The sequence below is a fragment of the Crassostrea angulata genome, chromosome 10 (genome assembly GCF_025612915.1).
Source record: "Crassostrea angulata isolate pt1a10 chromosome 10, ASM2561291v2, whole genome shotgun sequence".
Lineage (NCBI taxonomy): Eukaryota > Metazoa > Mollusca > Bivalvia > Ostreida > Ostreidae > Magallana > Magallana angulata.
The window spans coordinates 44607880-44627024 of record NC_069120.1 but is presented as its reverse complement, the minus strand read 5'-3'; the positions used below and the strand labels follow the sequence as shown (position 1 = coordinate 44627024).

Genomic DNA, 19145 nt, shown 5'->3' with positions numbered 1-19145 from the left:
CAAAAATTGTCAGGTTGGATTTTTCTTAAAACGTACATGTTTATAAATTTCATAAAAATAACAAATATTAGCATTTCAGAAAAACTGTACTATAGGAAAATTTTAGCTTATCTGGAACGGACTACCTTATATGTTAATAAAAAATGTTATCATTTAACATGACTTAAATTTTACTAATCTTAACACTAGTCTTATATACATGGATTTGCTTTCTTATTCGAGGTAGCCAGAACAACATGAAAAAGTGTGCTCCTATCTGAAAAGACTAGAGGCAAGTTTGCAGTTGAAAATAAAATGATTCTAAATGATAGGCATAACATCAGTTTATGCATATCTATCTTTTTTTCAAATTCCAGGAATCAAAGGAAGATTGTCTCAGTAGACTTCACAGAACTATTACAATGTGTACAGACAACCTTCAGGTTTGTTAAAGGGTTTTCTAGATCTAAACAAAAAATTTAAAGCGTTTATATACACTTTGCTCAAGCTTACTTAGCTAGTTTACTCAAAATGCATGAATATCAAGTGAAAAAATTATTTCATATCCAGATAATTTTAATTTAGGTCGCTGAGGAAGAGATGCTTGAAAAGAAAATGAAGGTCTGCAAAATGTGACAATATATGCCATTTATTGAAATGCATATATTTTTATTTTTATGTATTTCCATGATATAATACCCCTTATTTATTTCGTCTAGGAAGAAGAAAAGATAGACTTATTGAATTTTGTAACCGTGACCACCAATATAATTCAAGGCATAATGGTAGTATGTTTTTATATTACAGTTCCACGATTTCACTAAAAATCTTTTTCCTCTGTACTGACAATGATTCATTCGAGCATGATTAAATTTTTTTAAACTTTTCATTGTAACTCAGAGCAACCCAAACGACAAATATTTGAAAAGTCTGATGAAAAGGATGAAGGATCATTGGGGAGCATTAAGTGTAAGTGATTTTTCATAAAAAAAAAGAGTCCAAAAGGGTATATTTATCACATATCGTTTTAAAATTGCGTTACAAAGATTTTGTAAACATTTGTAGGTTTAAGGTGATTTGTGAATCAAACTTTTTTTATCCTTTGATTTCTTGAAAAGTTATTAATATTTATGTTAATGTTTTAGTACCATGGCAAAGAAATAAATGTGGAAGAAATCAGCAAAACGAATCTTTGGAAGATGATCAAACGTTATACTAGTCATGAAGAAGTTGATGAGAAACCAGGCCTTCGCCGTCTTCTTCAGGCCTGCATTGACTTTCTCCAAACACAGCCAGGCGAGTTTTGGAAGAATGCTTCCATAACAATCTATGACGAGGACGACAAACTGTACAAGATCGCCAGTGGAACGAGAAAACATCAGTTTATTTGCCGAATGAAAAACGGGGAACCGTTTATTAGCGAGACAACATCGGTATCGGAGCACAAGGAAGCTAAACCAGATCAAAAGCCATCAACTGAAACAACACGCAATCCATCTCAAAAAGTAAGACGTTATATCTGGAGACAGAGTTCCGTATCAAAAAAGCTGACATTATGCATAAAATTGTTTTGTGATTTAAAAAGGTCATTTTTTTATTTATTCTCTTTCAGATGGAAATTTTTGAACAAACTGTAATGAATTTTTGTCGTACATTGGAGGTATTGTATAAAATCAGTTATCATGACCAATAAACATAAGTGAAATATTTTATAAGTTAAATATATACATCATTCATATACATTTTTTAAGATCATATTTATTTTTTGATCTTAGGCTTGCAGTGCAGAGCAGCGAATAGTTGCAAATGAAGTTTTAAAATCATTAAATACCTTTGTAGAAGTAAGTAAGATTGGCAAATATGATCATTATTATACTCAGATATGCTTGATTATTATCATAATTGTTTTTGTTTGTGTTCTTGATTGGTTGTATATTAGTTTGATTTGTTTTTTGTTTTGTTTTTGTTTGTTTTTATTCTGTTTTAGGGGTTTTTTCTATACTTTTTTTCTTGCAGGAAATACTTTTGGCTTTCCATATAACAGTTGGTTCATCAGATACCATTAATGTAAAAGAACTGTTATTTCAAGACCTTGTCAACTTAAGTCGTTATCTCAAGGTAATATGTATATTAATGTTTGTAATTATTATTTTGTCATGCTAATAACTGCTATCGAATGTAGAATGACCAGAGGAGTGTAGAAGATGGTTTAAAAAATTCAATTTCAATTATAGAAACAGTAAATAAAATTAAGAAAAGTTGTTTATCCAAAGTATTCATTGGGAAACCAGAAGTCTATATAGGTTACGTTTTGCGTATAGAATTAAGCTGCATCATTCCACGTGATCTATGTAATCAAACCTGCAGGAAGTTAATGAAATGTGGACAGACTGAATTAAGTCAGAGATAAACATGAGTAAAAATTATTGTCATCGGATTTGCTAGAACACGTATACAGTTTTGTTAACCTTTTGTCTGACCACTAGATACTTATAGACTTTTTGGTTGATAAGAAAAAAATCATTACTGCAAAAATAACTCAATGGCATAAATGTTATCCACGACGTTTTATAACAACTCTTTTCTCCATGTATGATAAAATTATGATTTGGTTGGTCTTGAGCCCAGCTGCTGATATTGATTTTCCCACCTCCAAACCGAGACACCGTTTATTAGAAAATGAATGAATTTTAATTACTGGGCACGAAGTACCCCATCTTTGGTGCTTTATGTACATTTGTTATTGTATGTTTATTTTCTATCCTCATTAGTATTGTTTGTTTTTTCATTGCTTATTTTATATCATTTAAAGTATTAAATCACAGCTTCACACCTGTTCGTTATTGAATTCCACCAAACGGAGCATACACTGTGTTGAGAAAAAATAGTTTTGCATAATTATATGTACCTACCTTAAATGAATATTATTATATCCGACTATTAAAATTAACACCTTTTTAAACGGTAGTTAAGTAGAAAGACATTGACACATTATCTCATTGCATTGTGCTAATCGTTTGTATAAAAACCAAATGACGAGATATTAAAATCATCAAAATATATTATTTATTATATCTAAATGCCTTAAAACGACTTCATATGAATATGATCTCGTGCATGAATACCATCAAAACCAATTTGTTGAAATACGAAAATTTTAAAATAAAACATTTACGTGAAAAATAACCATAATAAACTAACATTGAGTTTACTTATCTTTTTCTAAATATTACTTTTTTTGAGCAGCCAGAACAATACAAAAACGTAATTTCCTACCTGGCAAAACTACAGGTAAGTTAGGTGTCCAATTGAATGTGTGTCAGTTGAATATAATTTATAGAAAAAACATCAGTGCATTAACATGTGTGCTTTATTTATATTTCCAGGAAGCAAAGAACGATCGTCTTAGCAGTCTTCACAGAACTATTGCAATTTGTGGTAGCAACCTTCAGGTTTCGTTAAATTTATTGATTTTTTAAACGTTTACACACAATTTTCTCGCCTCACTTAGAATAGATTTCAAAAACCAGCATTTAAAGATTTGAAGATAGTATGACATTTTATATTCTAGGTCGCCGAGAAAGAGGTGCTTCAAAAGAAAATGAAGGTCTGATTAATATGATGTTATGTGCAGAAGAATTTTGATAAGAAAATAAGAAAATAATCTGTTTGTGATATATTTTTATTTCTCTTTCGGTTCTACGTCTCAGGAAGAAGAGAAAAGCGACTTGGTGGATTTTTTGACCATGACCACGCTTTTAATACAAGGAATAATGACAGTATATATATATATATATATATATATATATATATATATATATATATATATATATATATATATATATATATATAGGCTTCATACACTGGATGAAAAATCAAGTTTCAGCAAAACTGAAACTATATGGAAACCTTGCTGAAACTTGAAGTTGAAGTTTCATGTATAGTTTCCGCAATGCGGAAACCATTATATCGATTCAGCAAGTATCCGTTAGGTTTCAGTCAGCAGAAACTTTAGTCTAAGATTCCTGATGGTTTCCGCAATGCGGAAACTAAATTTGAATCGTGTGAATAGTTGTGTAAATTATTATGGAAATATCAATCAGTTTCAGAACATTTCCGCTAGGTTTCAGTATGCTGAAACTTTAAGTTAAGATTCCTGATGGTTTCCGCAATGCGGAAACTAAATTTTGAATTTGAAACTTTAAGTTAAGATTCCAAATGGTTTACGCATTGCTGAAACTATTACTAAAATTGATTTGAGTTTAATAGTGATATCATTTATTTTCAACAGGTTTAAGTTTAATTCTAGCCTAATGATAATGAATCCGTACATACTAAAATGTATAGTAAGGTTTCAGCGTGACTGAAACTATATGTATACATGTAACTATCTTCAAATGTGCCAAATAAGGCGATTAAGAACCTTACTAAGTAATTAATTGAATTTGAAAAGAAAAACTGATGTCTGATCTTGTTTAATGCATATGATGAAATCATTAATCTTAGGTACTCGGGCACGTGTATACATGTGTATACATTCTTTGTCCAGGTGACCACCTCTGTGATTTTCCTGTATATTCTGTGTGGATTGCAGGGTTTTTTCTGTCAGGAGTGAACAAAAGACTGTTACATAACATATACACAGTACAAAGCGTGAGTTTATAACTGGAGCCCGGCGGGAATTTTTTTTCAATTTGTGTGTACCTGAGTTAGTAAAACTGATAAGTAAATTATAATTATTTAGTAAAATAAATTAATATACCTATTTTGTAAGACTCCTTCTTAAATCATTTAGTTATCATTTGAATGAACATTGAGGTACAGTAACTAATTAAGCAAACAAATTAAGGTAAAGTCGTTGTAAATTTTTACAAATCGTACCAAATATTCGTACAACCTGAAGTTTAGAGCTAATTCATTTCTTTTTTAATACCACGCCAACACATGTACACAGGAATTTTTTTTTTAAATTCTACAGTTGATAATAACAAGTAAAACCCACTTGGAGTTTGAGTCTAATATAATAATTGTTTAATTATTTACATGCATTTCAGACTTTACTGCATGTATGACTGTATCATGATTCACTGGCGTCGGAAGCAAATTGAAAGTGGGGGGGGGGGGGGCTAGACTAATCCTCAGAAATATTGAGGAAAAACCCTAAAAAACCCTAATTCCCAAAATCATGAAAATCCTAGTCCGTGAGGGGGGGGGGGGGGGGGTATACCTATACTACATCCGAAAATAAATTTCCCTACCCAATTTTTTTCCCCAAAATCATGAAATTCCTAATCAAAGGAGCAATTGTAAAATAATTTACTATTCTTGCAGCTTATCCAAGATATCAATGTGCACGGCATAAACTCTTTCTACCCCTTTAATTCTACGGAAACAAGTTGATATATTAGGAGGGGGGGGCTAGTATGCCTATTACTCCAACTTCTCAATCTTTCAAGGTAAATTTAGGAACAATTACATTTCCGGGGAGAAAAAGTGGGGGGGGGGGGGGGGGGGGCTATATGCCTATTGGTTAAGTCTAACTTTGCACTAAGCCCCCCCCCCCCCCAGCCCCCCCCCCCTCCCCTCGGTTCGACGCCTATGTGATTCGTGCATTTCTATACTTTGTATTTACTTTCTGTACTGTAAACACAGATATTGTTACATGTTTATGAAACATGCACATGTTTCTGTTATAAGATATAATAAGCATTATTTATGATTTTACTGAAGTTATACGTTATATTACAAAATCAGTTTAAAATCCAGCACTAGCCATGTGGTGCAAGTGATTTTAATCCCATTTTTAAAATTTGATTATACATTCGTATACATTTGATGTAGAAAGTATACCAAGTAATTAAAATTATATTTTGTTTATATATGGTCAGTCCGACGTGTACGTCTTACTTCCCGGCTTGTTTAACGCGTTTGTATTTTAATTTCATAAGTATTCTTAACGTACTGCTCATTGCATGACCAATCAGTGCACATGTGTAACTGTAAAATAATTGCCATCAATTCATCGTAGTTGTAAATTCACCGTACGGGTGAACGCTGTTAACCGGACCCTGTTAATTGATCGGCATCTAATTATATTTGTGATTTCTGTGTGTTCATGCAGAACCTGCTCTGTGATGAACATAATATTTTCACACCTCTATATTTTGAATAAGAATATGACCGTGCTTATAATCGCGGTGAAAATTGGACAAGTCACGACTAACTTGTCAGTAAACTATATATGGCTCTATCATATTTAGTTTGGCAAAATCATCAGTACATGTAAATAAAATATAGTTAAAGACAAAATCTGATACATATGTCTCATTAAAACTTGTTTAATTTCATAAGACATTTGTAAACAAACGGTCGGCCATTTTTTTTGGTTTATCACGTGTTACAAATACAATTGCAACAAACACACGCCAATACGTTGTCGTATTTAACCAGGAAATACTGACTCCGACAGTTCTTATTTAAAATAAATATACATGTAAAAAGTATACTATTCGGTAAAAAATGATAATTTTGATTAAACATTATTCATTTTAAACTATCCCAAGATGCACTTTTCCAAGATTTAGCGGGTTCTGATTGGTCAGTATTGGCGCACTTTATGATTCCGAGCGAAGGTTAAAATGGACAAGAAGGTGCTGATGTAAAATGGAGAATTGGGAAGCATTAATAGCCTCTACAACAAGGAGATAATGCAGAAAGGAAGAACTCATATCAAGGTAACTTAATTCACAATATAGATACTCCCAGTAACATTTTCAAGGCTGTAATTTATCTCTCATTTGTAAACGAGATCTCGCGCCATCAAATCAAGATGGCGTCATTTTTTTTCAAACTTGGTTCGGCGTTTTAATTTTTATTACCGTATCTCTTTTAAATATACGTTTTGACCAAGTTAACCAATAACCAACTTCATATGCATGATAATCAAGATTATCCAGGGTATACACATATATATTTATATAAACGTTCCTAATATATGAATGCTTGGTTGGTAAACAAGACAAACAATGAATCTTTCGCACATTTTACAATTTACAAACTCTAAATGTAACGAAAAAAAATTATTAATTAAACCCGGAAAATGAAATCTATCACGTTTTTCTTTTTCAGCATTGACAGCATACAAAGTCAATGTTTCCGGTGATTAGTTGCATCCTCTGTTCGGTGATTCGGGTGAATGTTTTTACCAGCTGGACGATGTGAACGCAAGGTATTGCTTTGAAATTGATTATTTTCACCATTAACTCATACATTTGTTGGATGTTTATAATTTACTGTAGTAATGTTTGGGAAATCCAGGTCTAAGTTCTTGAAAAGGATGTTGATGGGGGGGGGGGGGGGGACACACTTATTGTTGATAAGTTTTTCCATTGTTCAACAAACAATAATTGAATCAAAATGAAAATAACATAGCTTCAAACATAAAATGAAACATTTTAGACCAGATACTACTGTAGTCATTATATGACATAGTTTAAACAGCAACTGGCAACTGCATAGTAGCTTCTGTATTCAGAATTTTATTCAGAATGCTTTTATAACATGTTAGGCTGAATGACTTATGTTTATAAAAATCTAAATGAAACTTTATTATTCATGTTTAAGGTAAATAGAACAGACATAAAGTACAGCCCAGTGAAAGGAACAAGTTCATCGCAAGAAGAAGAATTTTAATGCTACCACTGTCCAGAACTACTAAGTCTGCTGTAGCCATGATGTGATCATTTGAGTGCTTCACCGGTCTGGACAATGCTCGAAAGTCCCCCAAAAAGGCATATTTCCATAAACCACGACTCGGGTTACATCAACAACAGCCAAGGACACTCCTTATTGATTCGAATGGACACATCTCTACGACCCGACTAAACCTCTGCAGAACAAGACTTTTTAACTGTAAAGTATTCTTATTTCAAAAAACCTATAAACTATAAAAGTACTTTTTTTATATGATCAAATACCAGTATATTACAATGTCTGTCTGTAAGCTAGAATCTTAGAAAATCACATGGTTTTGACTTATTAAATGATTGATTAGACCTTGCAGATATTAACTTTCATTTTCTTAAATAATTTGTTATATTTGCAAATATTGCATAAAATATTAGACTCCATGTAACATATATCCTCACACCTCCAAGTGGATAAGTGTTAACTACTTTTTTTTCCATTTTCTTTGTTTAAACATTTATTGATAACTTAGTTTTTATTTGCAGCAATATATGAAAAATTAAGAAACCAATCTTAAATGTAAAAACACTGCATTAGGAGATGAATGCATGGGTCATAGAAATGATAAAATACACCAAACAATATTCAATTATGTCGTATATGAAAATATATAAAGACAACATATACCCCATGTATTACAATTTTTATATAACAAAATTACTTGAATGGAAAGTTGTTTCCATGTGGGTTTTATTTCAATCTGTGTTATGTAACTAATATATAATTGGAGTTAGCTTTTATATCATAAGTAAAATGCTGGTATTGATGAGAATTGTAAGGTGAATGATCTGTGTGATACTTTGTATTTTATACATTCATGCTACAAAAAGCAAGTACATGTACATGTAGTAATACTTGTCATATATAAACAATGTATATTTTACTTCATGTCTTGGATTTAAAATATTTAAAAATATTAATGTAGGTAAAGTAGTGAAATGTAGGAAGGTAAACCGTGTGTAAAGAAGAATATTCATCAGGAATGAAGTGTGTTGCAATCAGCATAATTAATTAAATGTGTACATCATATTTTTGCACATGATTTGACAGACTGCTCCATTGTTAGCTTTTTATTGGCCAACAAGCTTTTCATATCTCCCTCTGGGTCATCTATTAAATACTGACAGGCTTATGATATTAAAATCTGATCAGTTGGTACATCATGGGTGGAAATGAAAAGTTCACTTTGGACTTAATGGATTATCAAAAAAATGATATCAAATCCTGTTCTATTGTAAAACATTAGATTATATTACTAACAAAGAAAAGGTTTATCCCAACTTGTAAGTGGGTCACTTTGACCTCATTTTGGAATTTATTGACATATTCAAATCAAATCTGGGTCATACCTCTATAGTCAACTACTATCTTGTAGTGTATTTTTTTTAAAGATGGATACTTTAGACTTTTCAAAACTATTTTATGGTGTACATAGTCATTGTAGTTCAAAACAAATTGAGACAAGTGTATCATGTTCATGTAACAGTGAAGTTTTCTTTGTTTATTCATGTACGTGCAGTTATTTTGTAAATTGCATTCATATTTTTAAAAAAGTAAGATCTTTGTTGCATTTTTAAAGGGAGATTTGATAGGCATTTAATCGAGATAAAAAAAATACAAATGTAAAGATTTCTATGGGAGTTTTTTTTATTGTGCAATTTTATCATTTTTTACATAAAAGTCCCTAATAAGGGAATTGCCATATGGATGTTTCTCCATTATTGTATCTTGGCTGTATTTTATTTATTATTGGAAACAATTTCAGATTTTTGAATAAAATAAATTTGGAACTGTTTGAAATTGTTTTGTTTTTATATAAAGTAGAAACCTTGCTCAGCTTTTGTGAAAGCAAAAATATAAAAAGTTTCAGTAAGTTTCAGTTGCGGAAACCCTTTGTAAACAATATGTTTCCCAATTGTATATGGAGGTTGAAACTATGCAGAAACTTCAAGTTTCAGTAAGTTTCCGTCGCGGAACCATTTGTAAACAATATGTATCCCAAACGTATATGGAGATTGAAACTATGCAGAAACTTCAAGTTTCAGTAAGTTTCCGTTGCGGAAACCATTTGGATTCATGGACAGCCTAAGTTTCAGCACTGCGGAAACTTAATGAAACTTGAAGTTTCCGTGCTGAAACCTGTCGGAAACTTAAGGTAACCTTAAGTTTCCGCAGAGTTTCCAAAGGGTTTCCGCAGCGCTGAAACCAGATATTTCATCCAGTGATAGTTTAACAATGTATTGCACTAAAAAAACTTGCTCATCTTAAATGAACTTCCATTCAAGTATGATTCACAAATTAAAATCATTTTACTGTAACTCAGAGCAACTTGAAGGACGGGTATCTGAGAAGTCTGGTAGAAAGGATGAAGGAGCATCGGGGAACGTTTAGTGTAAGTGATTTCTTTATAGTTTAGATGAACAAAGTGCCAAGTATATAAAGTTATCAAATATGTGCGTTATATTTTTTGAAAACATCTTTTAAGATAGTTATTTGTGAATCCGAAAATTATTAAACATGTAATTTAGTTCGTTTAAAGGCTTTTGTAATTGTTAATATATTGTTAGTTCAAAGACAAAGAAATGGATGTCGAAGAAATCAACAAAAGACATTTGGGAAAGATGATCATACGTTATATTGGTCATGAAGGAGTTGCTGAAAAACCAGGCCTTCGCCGTCTTCTTCAGGCCTGCATTGACTTTCTCCAAACACAGCCAGGCGATTTTTGGAAGAATGCTTCCATAACAATCTATGACGAGGACGACAAACTATACAAGATCGCCAGTGGAACGAGAAAACATCAGTTTATTTGCCGAATGAAAAACGGGGAACCGTTTATAAAAGAGAAAAAATCGATTTCGGAGCACAAGGAAGCTAAACCAAATCACAAGCCGTCAACTGAAACCACACATGATCCATCCCAGAAAGGACATGACCACAGTTGTTTAGTTTCTTAATTTTTTTCCAGAATTAGTTTTCGTCTGCAAACAATTTTGTTTTGAAATAAATTATAAATATATTGTGTGTTTTATACAATTCTTATAACCTCATACAGTGATATCATTTTAAAATTTTAAAACAGGCACACACACACACATACACACACAAACACACACATTCATTAGTAGTAAATTAATCTAAATAAATATTTGCCTTATTTGTTTTTGTGTTTTCGTTAAACGATGGCGTTGACATAGAATGAAAACAAAAGTCCATTGATCATAATTATAAACCATCTATTGTATGTTTCAGCCTATTCTATGGTGTAGTGCTATTATTAGCAGGATCCATTGCGTAGGCAATGGCCAAGCTATAATTACGGTGCACGGTACCGGATGTTGACTGAACAAGCGTTGAAATTGTTCTCCGCAAAAGATATAGTTCCAACTTAAAGAAAACCGTAAAATACATAGCGTGCCATTTAGTAATTTTAAGTTTACATCTGATATATTTTAACATTACACGGTACTATAAATCTTTTTCTCTTTAATCATATTAATACTTCGAGTTTGCAATGTCAAGTTGCTGAGCGGCGAAATACAGTGTTTACACTTGTAGCCTAGGTCATCCTTATCAAGCTGAGGGAACATAGTCAAATTGTTCCGGGACTTGTTTTAATAGTGTAACTATGCAACAGTCAATCTAAGTTAGGAGTGTTAAATATCTTACCCTCCCACGATTTATTACATTTACGATATCAATACGAATATTTATAAACATGTTTATAAACTCCATGAATTCTTTAATAACGACTCAATGTGTCTATTAAGTCTATAATAATGTCATATCATAAAAAGTCTGTCTATACTTATCAAATGAGCCTGTACATCTGTACTTTGAGTACTTTGATTTACTTCATAAAACGAGGTTATTGACCTACTTTTTTAATTTGTGACTTTTGAATATTTTTTTTTAAAAATATATATTAATTTAAAATTTCACACTATAACTGAGATTTTCAATTGTGAAAAAAAAATAACTTTGAAAATACAAATTACGGGTAGAAATGTAGCTAAAGAGATTCAAAGCATTAGGATTTGAACAAAAATTTTAAAATATTTTATTCCAAATATCTTCTTATAGTTTTCCAATCTCAACCCCTTTTATTTAATTTAACAAAATATTGAATAATATTTGTTTATGCCAACACATTTATAGACCAAAACTACTTTAATTAGGATCTTATTCTGAATTAAATTTATGAGATATATGATCAAAAGTTTAAGATATATGTCTTTTAATGTTTTGAAGCATTTTTCATTATTTTTGCATTTCGTGCCATACAACTATCTTATAAGTGAGATAAAACCAAAAGAAACTATGTACTTTTTTTAACTAACATATAAAATCTTAACTTTCATTATTATAGTGGTGCCAAAAAATGTTTAACTGGAAAACAGAATATGAAAACCTTCGTCTTTATTTCCTTTTTTTTGCTACAAATATATATTTGTTTTAGCCCAATTCCATAATATAGTAAAAATATCGAATGTTATGTCAATAATATTTTATTTTATTAAAAATTTTGTGTTTAAACAAATTTTACTCATGACATTTACCTTTATAACAATCCGAATTTTACAACTCAAAGCTTAAGTTAACAACATTATCAGCTCTTTTGTACGGTAAACGTGAAATACAAATTAAATACTGTTTCCCTGCTATTGGCAATATATTTATGTCGTGTCATCTGCAGCACGTGGTCGTACTTACGTGACTGATAATAAAGGTAAGCAGATATGATATTTTCAATTAAACTACATGTATGATGAATATAAATCTTTTCTCTTGAATTGATCATAACTGCCCAAATGTAAAACATTGCAGTAAAAGATTTTAGAACCCTCCCCCCTTTCCATTCTTTTGTACAAGGATTGAATTCTTATATGAACTTGACCCTCGATATTTGAACTTTAAATTTAATATTTCTTTCTCAAATGACACCTAAGAAAGTGTTCCAACCATTTGTCAGAATCTTTAAAAAGTCTTCAACCCTGACTGCGATTTTGCTCCAGACCAAGTTTTTGATTATGTCTCTAAAATAAATCCCACCTTCAGTAAAACTCTGTAGAACTCGTCGAAAATTCATGGGATTGTTACTCACGCCTGAATCTAAATGTCTGCCTTTGAAACAAAATGAACCATATTGAAGAAAGTTATCCACTCAAGTGGCATCAAATCATCATCACGAGAAACGAAATTTCAACTCTTCGATATTTGAATTTAATAAGTGCATGCTCATATTTCACTGTAAATTTGTGATAATTATATTTTTATCAGGAACCTGTGACGATATTTGATGAAGTTCTAGGAAGGATAACTCTTTCTTCCCAGATCCCGAGTTTACATGTATATGAATTTAGTTTACATTTTCTCTCAGTGTGTGTGTGTGTGTGTGTGTGTGTGTGTGTGTGTGTGTGTGTGTGTGTGTGTGTGTGTGTGTGTGTGTGTGTGTGTGTGTGTGTGTGTGTGTGTGTGTGTGTGTGTGTGTGTGCGTGCGTGCGTGCGTGCGTGCGTGCGTGCGTGCGTGCGTGTGTGTAGTGTTTTTTGGGGGTTTTTTTGTTTTTCGACTGGGCTGAAATACGTGACTGGCTTTTATTCATTTCAGATTTTCTGTACTTGTAATCCACAAATACATGACAGTTAATAGGTTTTGGAGCACATGCATTTCAAATCAGCAGGAAAATGCGTATCAGTTAATCCTACGTGTCCTTCCAACATCTTCAAATAGCCCAGATGTGCAAACATTTTCGTACCTTATGACAACATGTAATATGAAATTGTTGAAAAAATTATGTGTTTATAACAAAGATATACGAGGTAGTCTGTACTCCATGAGTTTTAAGTTATATAACTATACCCAACTTAATAAACATTTTATTTATATATGTTTATACTTTTGTACTTCTGACCAATTCATATTAATATGTTGATGGTATATTTGTCCTCATGTACCATAAAATGGTTTTTAAGTGAATAAATGAACTGGTTTCCTTATTATATTGAATTGGAAATTGATTTTTCTCTAATTACTCATTAATTATGAACATTTTCGTGAATTCTGTTTGTAATTATGAAAAGTGGAAAGACCTCTAATTGTTCCGTGACCTTAAACTAAAATAAGTTACGATTTTCCCATATATCTATTAAGAGATTTTAACCATAAGATTTAATTTTTGAAAAAGGAATAATTGTAAAAAAAAAATGCTTTTACTGCATGTCTCTGTCCTCTTGTATTTCTGTTGTTTCCACAACACAGTATGTATATACCGTCTGGCCCAATGAACCAGGAGTAACCAGAGGATCTCTATGACTAATATAATTAATAATATACATTGACAAAAAGAATTGTTAATGATGAACACCATTTTAACAAAGTAAGCTAAAGCTGTAAGTAAGAACACAACAAGAGTACTTGTATGAATATTTCTACACATTTACTTTGTTAGGGACGTGTTAAAAATGTATCGGTATATTTTTATTTAAAATAAATTTGATAAAACCCATCAATCAATACAATAAATCAACACGTGCCGACTAATCTAAATATTCAATGGTAAGTCAGTTTCAACCAAACTGGTGTACCCTCAATGATATTTGGGCGGTGGGAGGTCTTCATGCTTGGAATGGTCACATGACATGACATGTCAGTTACATTAGTACAATAGTGAATACCACAACCAGGTAAAAAAAAAAAGGCCGGACAAGGGACGTCTAATCCGGGCATTCTTTGACCAAATGTATTATTTTTAAGTAAGAAAAACTTATCATATCAGTGTAAAACTGCAGACGTTTGATCAAATAATACCCAAAGGGAATAATGACGAAAATCCCAACACTATCATACATGTGTATACATGTGTAAGCTGTTGTAGCTCTTCTGAAATTGAAAATTATTTGTAATTATCATTAAATATGTCTGTTGTAGTTTAACTTTTGTATGATTAATTGTTTCTTGGGTTTTAATCAGATTTATTGCATTTCTGAAATCTTTTTAACCAATGTGCAAGCATCAACATTAAGATAACATAGAAAAACAAACACGGTTGGTGACCTAATTTCCTTTTGGTCCACGGTTCTCCTTCTTTTCCTATCCCCCTTAACAAACAAACAATTCGCTCAATGATTGAAAAATGATTAGATAGGAAATAAACTTTCCAAAGAAATTTGGTACTGAAAAATCAATCGAACACGATTAATGGAGTTATGGTACTGACCTTTTCAGTTTTCTAGCGGGAACAATCACCTGTACTTTCAGGTCCTGGGGGACCAGGTGGAACCTGAAGATACAATAAAGTCAGTTTAACAGTAGAAAAAAGAAAAGGAACTAGACACGATCTCGTTGCGAGCAACGAGGAGGTCTTCCGTCCGATTTTTAGATATGCAATGACCTTACTCTTGACCTTCATCAACGAAACGTAATCGGAAAAGGAGGCGGGATCTATGAGTAATGGGTGAAAGACTATCTATCCCTTTGGTGTCCCTTATTTGAGGGATCAGCTCCTTTTCATTCATTTTAGTCAAAAGGTATTTTTGTGTACCACTAATAAGTATTTAGAAATTAGTTACCGTTTTTGAGATATCTGGGGAAAATCGTTTTGATATCCGGTCCTAAAACTCCTTTTAGGGTCCAGATAAAAACAATATATATGGTTGTACATTGTTAAGCTCAATATTTTGAGCATCTTTTGTTAAATATTGCTTTCCAAAGTTTTCCTCTATTTTGAGATATTAAAAAATCAAAGCTTTAGACCTCTGGTCCCTTAAAATCCCTAATTACGTAACATAAGTGTAAATGATTGCCATGTACAGGTACATAACATTAGAATGAACATAATTGCTTCTATAACGTATCACCAAATATTTAACAGTAAAAAGTTATCATTAATAGACTTAAGAGCCCCCGCAGCCCCTTATTAGAAGGGCCAGCACCTTTTTCATGATTTCAAATGAAAGCTATTGTCAATTCTAACACTTTTTGTTCAACAAGTAATTACAAATTTTGTACCGTTCTCGAGATATCTTGAGAGGGTCGTGTTAGGGGCCAACCCTGTATCTCCTTTTAGGGACCGCATAACAAAGAAATTATAGTTGATTATTGTTAAGCTCTATATTTTGAGCATCTTTTGTTAAATATTGCTTATCCAAATGTTTCTTCATTTTGAGATATTATGCATTAAAGTTTTGGACTTCTGGCCCCTTAAAAATTACTAATTACGTAACATAGGAGTTATTGATTGCCATGTATAGGTAAATAACCTTAGAATGAACATAATTGCTTCTATAACGCATCACAAAATATTTCACGGTAAAAAGTTATCATTAAAAGACTTCAGAGCTCCCTCAGCCCCTAATTTGAAGGGCCAGTCCCTTTTTCTTGATTTCAAATGAAAGCTTTTGTCAATTCAAACACATTTTGTTCAAAAAGTGTTTACAAATTATGTACCGTTCTCGAGATATCTTGAGAGGGTCGTTTTAGGGGCCGACCCTGTAACTCCTTTTAGGGACCGCATAACAAGGAAATTATGGTTTCAGGTTGTTAAGCTCTATATTTTGAGCATCTTTTGTTAAATATTGCTTATCCAAATGTTTCTTCATTTTGAGATATTGAGCATCAAAGTTTTGGACTTCTGGCCCCTTAAAATCCCTAATTACGTAACATAGAAGTAAATGATTGCCATGTATAGGTAAATAACCTACAAATAAACATAATTGCTTCTATAACCCATCACAAAATATTTCACGGTAAAAAGTTATCATTAAAATACTTTAGAGCCCCCTCAGCCCCTTATTTGAAGGGCCAGCCCCTTTTTCATGATCTTAAATGAAAGCTCTTGATTTATTTAAGTTTTTTTGTTCTACATGTTTTAACAAAATGTTTTCATGAAAAGAGATATTCAAAGAAAACCAAGAAAAATCACGACGCCTTTTTTATCCTCATTTTCAAGCTCGGGCGAGCTTCGGCGCTCTTTGAGATAAAGATGATTAATGACCATTAGACACTATTTCAGTCTTTCGTCTATCAGCCCTGAAAAGTTCAACATCATATCTTAAATGGTAAAAGAGGAGTTCTCGTGACAAAATACCCCTATAAAAACCGATAAATCCATGATATCTCAAGACAGGAAGTGACGTCATAAACAAAAAAAATTTCCAACAAGGTTCAGATCAATACCTATCAGAACTGAAAACTTGACGTAAATCAGTTGAGCCGTTTCCGAGAAATCGCGTGCACAAAATCGGTAAGAAAAAAAAAATAATAATAACTAGATTCGATCTCGTTGCGAGCAACGAGTGGGTCTTCCGTCCAATTTTTGAATAGATAAGATTAAACTTATCAATTCAACTTATCAATTCAAAGATAAAATCATAGATCTTAGCGAAAAAAAAGGGAAAAAAAATTTGCGGCACTCGAACCCAAGTCGCCTGGGCCATGTCCACGACTATAACGACTGAGCTACTCGGACTCCGCTTCAGAACTTTGCGCTTAATTTCTCGAGAATGCCTTGATCGATTTTAAAACTAATTACATATTCTTAATCAGTAAAAGGGTCACTATAAGGTGTAAAAATTTCAAAAAAAAATATTAAAAAATAAAAAAGTCGAAACATTCAATTTTTGAAATTTCCTTCCGGTGACGACCGGAAGTGACAGCAGACATTTTCTTGACCGAGGTACACCAGAAAAACGGTAGTTCTATCATCTCTGAAAATTTCAGCCCTATATCTTTACTCGTTTTTGAGAAACCTGACAGACAAAATTGACTTTAAAAAATCGTTTATTGACGATAACTTCCGACCGGAAGTGAATTTTGAAAAAATATCACGGGGGTACAAACTTCAGATGGCGAGGCATCATCAGTGAAAATTTTAAGGAAATCAGCCATTTTCGAGAAATCGCCTGCACAAAATGTGTAAGGAAAAAAAGAATAATAATAATAATACGAAAATTGAGAAAGAAACACTAGAATAATAGAAGGGTCTTCCGCTGAAGACGGAAGACCCTAATAATAGGGAAAAAGAAACCTAAGAAAAACAATAAGGTCTTCCGTTGGAAACGGAAGACCTTAATGATTTAGAAGAGAAAGAAATGGCAATTTTAAAAAAAAATTTAAAAGGTGTATGGATAATTTTTTTTTCATCTGCAAATTATCAACATTTGAATGATGTCTATTTTTTGGTTTAAAAACCGATGTCATCATATATATTTTTTGGTTAGTTAAAGCTAAAAATATTATTATTGCGTGTTATATTGTGTATGCATTTGTGTTGAAAATTGCAATCATAAGTTCAAAACGGTATACGTTATTCTTGATCATAGAAAATCTGGAAAGAAAAATAAGTCATGCTGATCATCATGCACCCTACATAATTCTGTATGTTATACATAAATGTACTATGATTATACTATGGTGCATGTATATGAATGTGAATGCTTTTGAAATTAATTCGTCCGTAAAAGGTTCAAATACAGCCATGACTTAATCTTTAACAATCTACTGTAATTTTCAAAAAAGAAAATATGATTGAGAGTCAGTTGCCTCTCAAAAGTAGTAACACAGGCGATGCAAAAAAGAGAAAATAAAGTAAAATAGTTATTTAATAAGAAAAAAAGATATCAAGACTATCACATTTTAAAATATCATGCATCTTATTGGGGTTGCTTTTTTCCTAGGTTACTTACGGTTTCAACCAATCGATAAACGGAGCTTGTAGATTTCAGACCTGTCTGTTTCTACAGTGCTATGACATGTAATCAAATTCCGTATGAAATAGAGGTTATCATATGTGGTGGACGTAAATATATTGTTTTAAGCTCTATTTCTACAGAAACCCTTCACAACAATAGTCTAACAACAATAGCAACCTATAGAATGTTCACAATATCTATTCAATGAACTGCGAGTACATGGCGGTAATACAGCTGATGATATTCCTAGATTTACGTACATTGCATTGCAAATTCTGACACCAAAAACAACGCTTTGTTATATTTTGTAAACAAAAGTAATGTAACATTTAAGCGGTAATTGCTTAAAGCCTAACTTAACGTTTCTAAAGCATGTGTTTGACGAGGACTATTGATGATGCAAGCAAACATTCTTTTCAGACTTATCAGAACCATGATACATGAATACATGACCTACAGGCACTCCCATGGGTCCCCATTGCCCTTCCTCTCCCTTATCAATAGGGGTGTCAATTTTACACGGTTGGCTTAGTCAATCAATCGGGGGCTTTTGTCGAGCGATGGTCGAATACTCAATGATTTATTTGAAACTGTGTCTTTTTCAAATCAAATAATGCTACTGTCACATACACCTTATCTTAAACTCAAAAACATTTTAAAAATTAATGATAATATGTAGCAAATGAATTTGATTTAAAATTAATTAAAAAGTAATTTATCAAAGTATCCGT

The 19145-nt window shown here is 32.1% G+C and overlaps 1 protein-coding gene across 1 annotated transcript in view; it reads left to right on the top strand.

Moving 5' to 3' along the window:
• LOC128167685 (uncharacterized) overlaps positions 1–10809 on the top strand; it is a 38077-nt gene extending 27268 nt beyond the window's left edge. Inside the window, exons 4-17 of the mRNA XM_052833541.1 lie at positions 357–422; positions 565–600; positions 699–764; positions 880–948; positions 1125–1484; positions 1592–1639; positions 1755–1820; positions 1996–2097; positions 3226–3270; positions 3366–3431; positions 3551–3586; positions 3690–3758; positions 10049–10117; positions 10293–10809. Coding sequence (XP_052689501.1) covers positions 357–422; positions 565–600; positions 699–764; positions 880–948; positions 1125–1484; positions 1592–1639; positions 1755–1820; positions 1996–2097; positions 3226–3270; positions 3366–3431; positions 3551–3586; positions 3690–3758; positions 10049–10117; positions 10293–10682 — 1488 coding nt within the window. The 3' untranslated portion in view covers positions 10683–10809. The remainder of the gene's footprint in view (positions 1–356; positions 423–564; positions 601–698; positions 765–879; positions 949–1124; positions 1485–1591; positions 1640–1754; positions 1821–1995; positions 2098–3225; positions 3271–3365; positions 3432–3550; positions 3587–3689; positions 3759–10048; positions 10118–10292) is intronic.
• The last annotated feature ends 8336 nt before the right edge of the window (positions 10810–19145 follow it).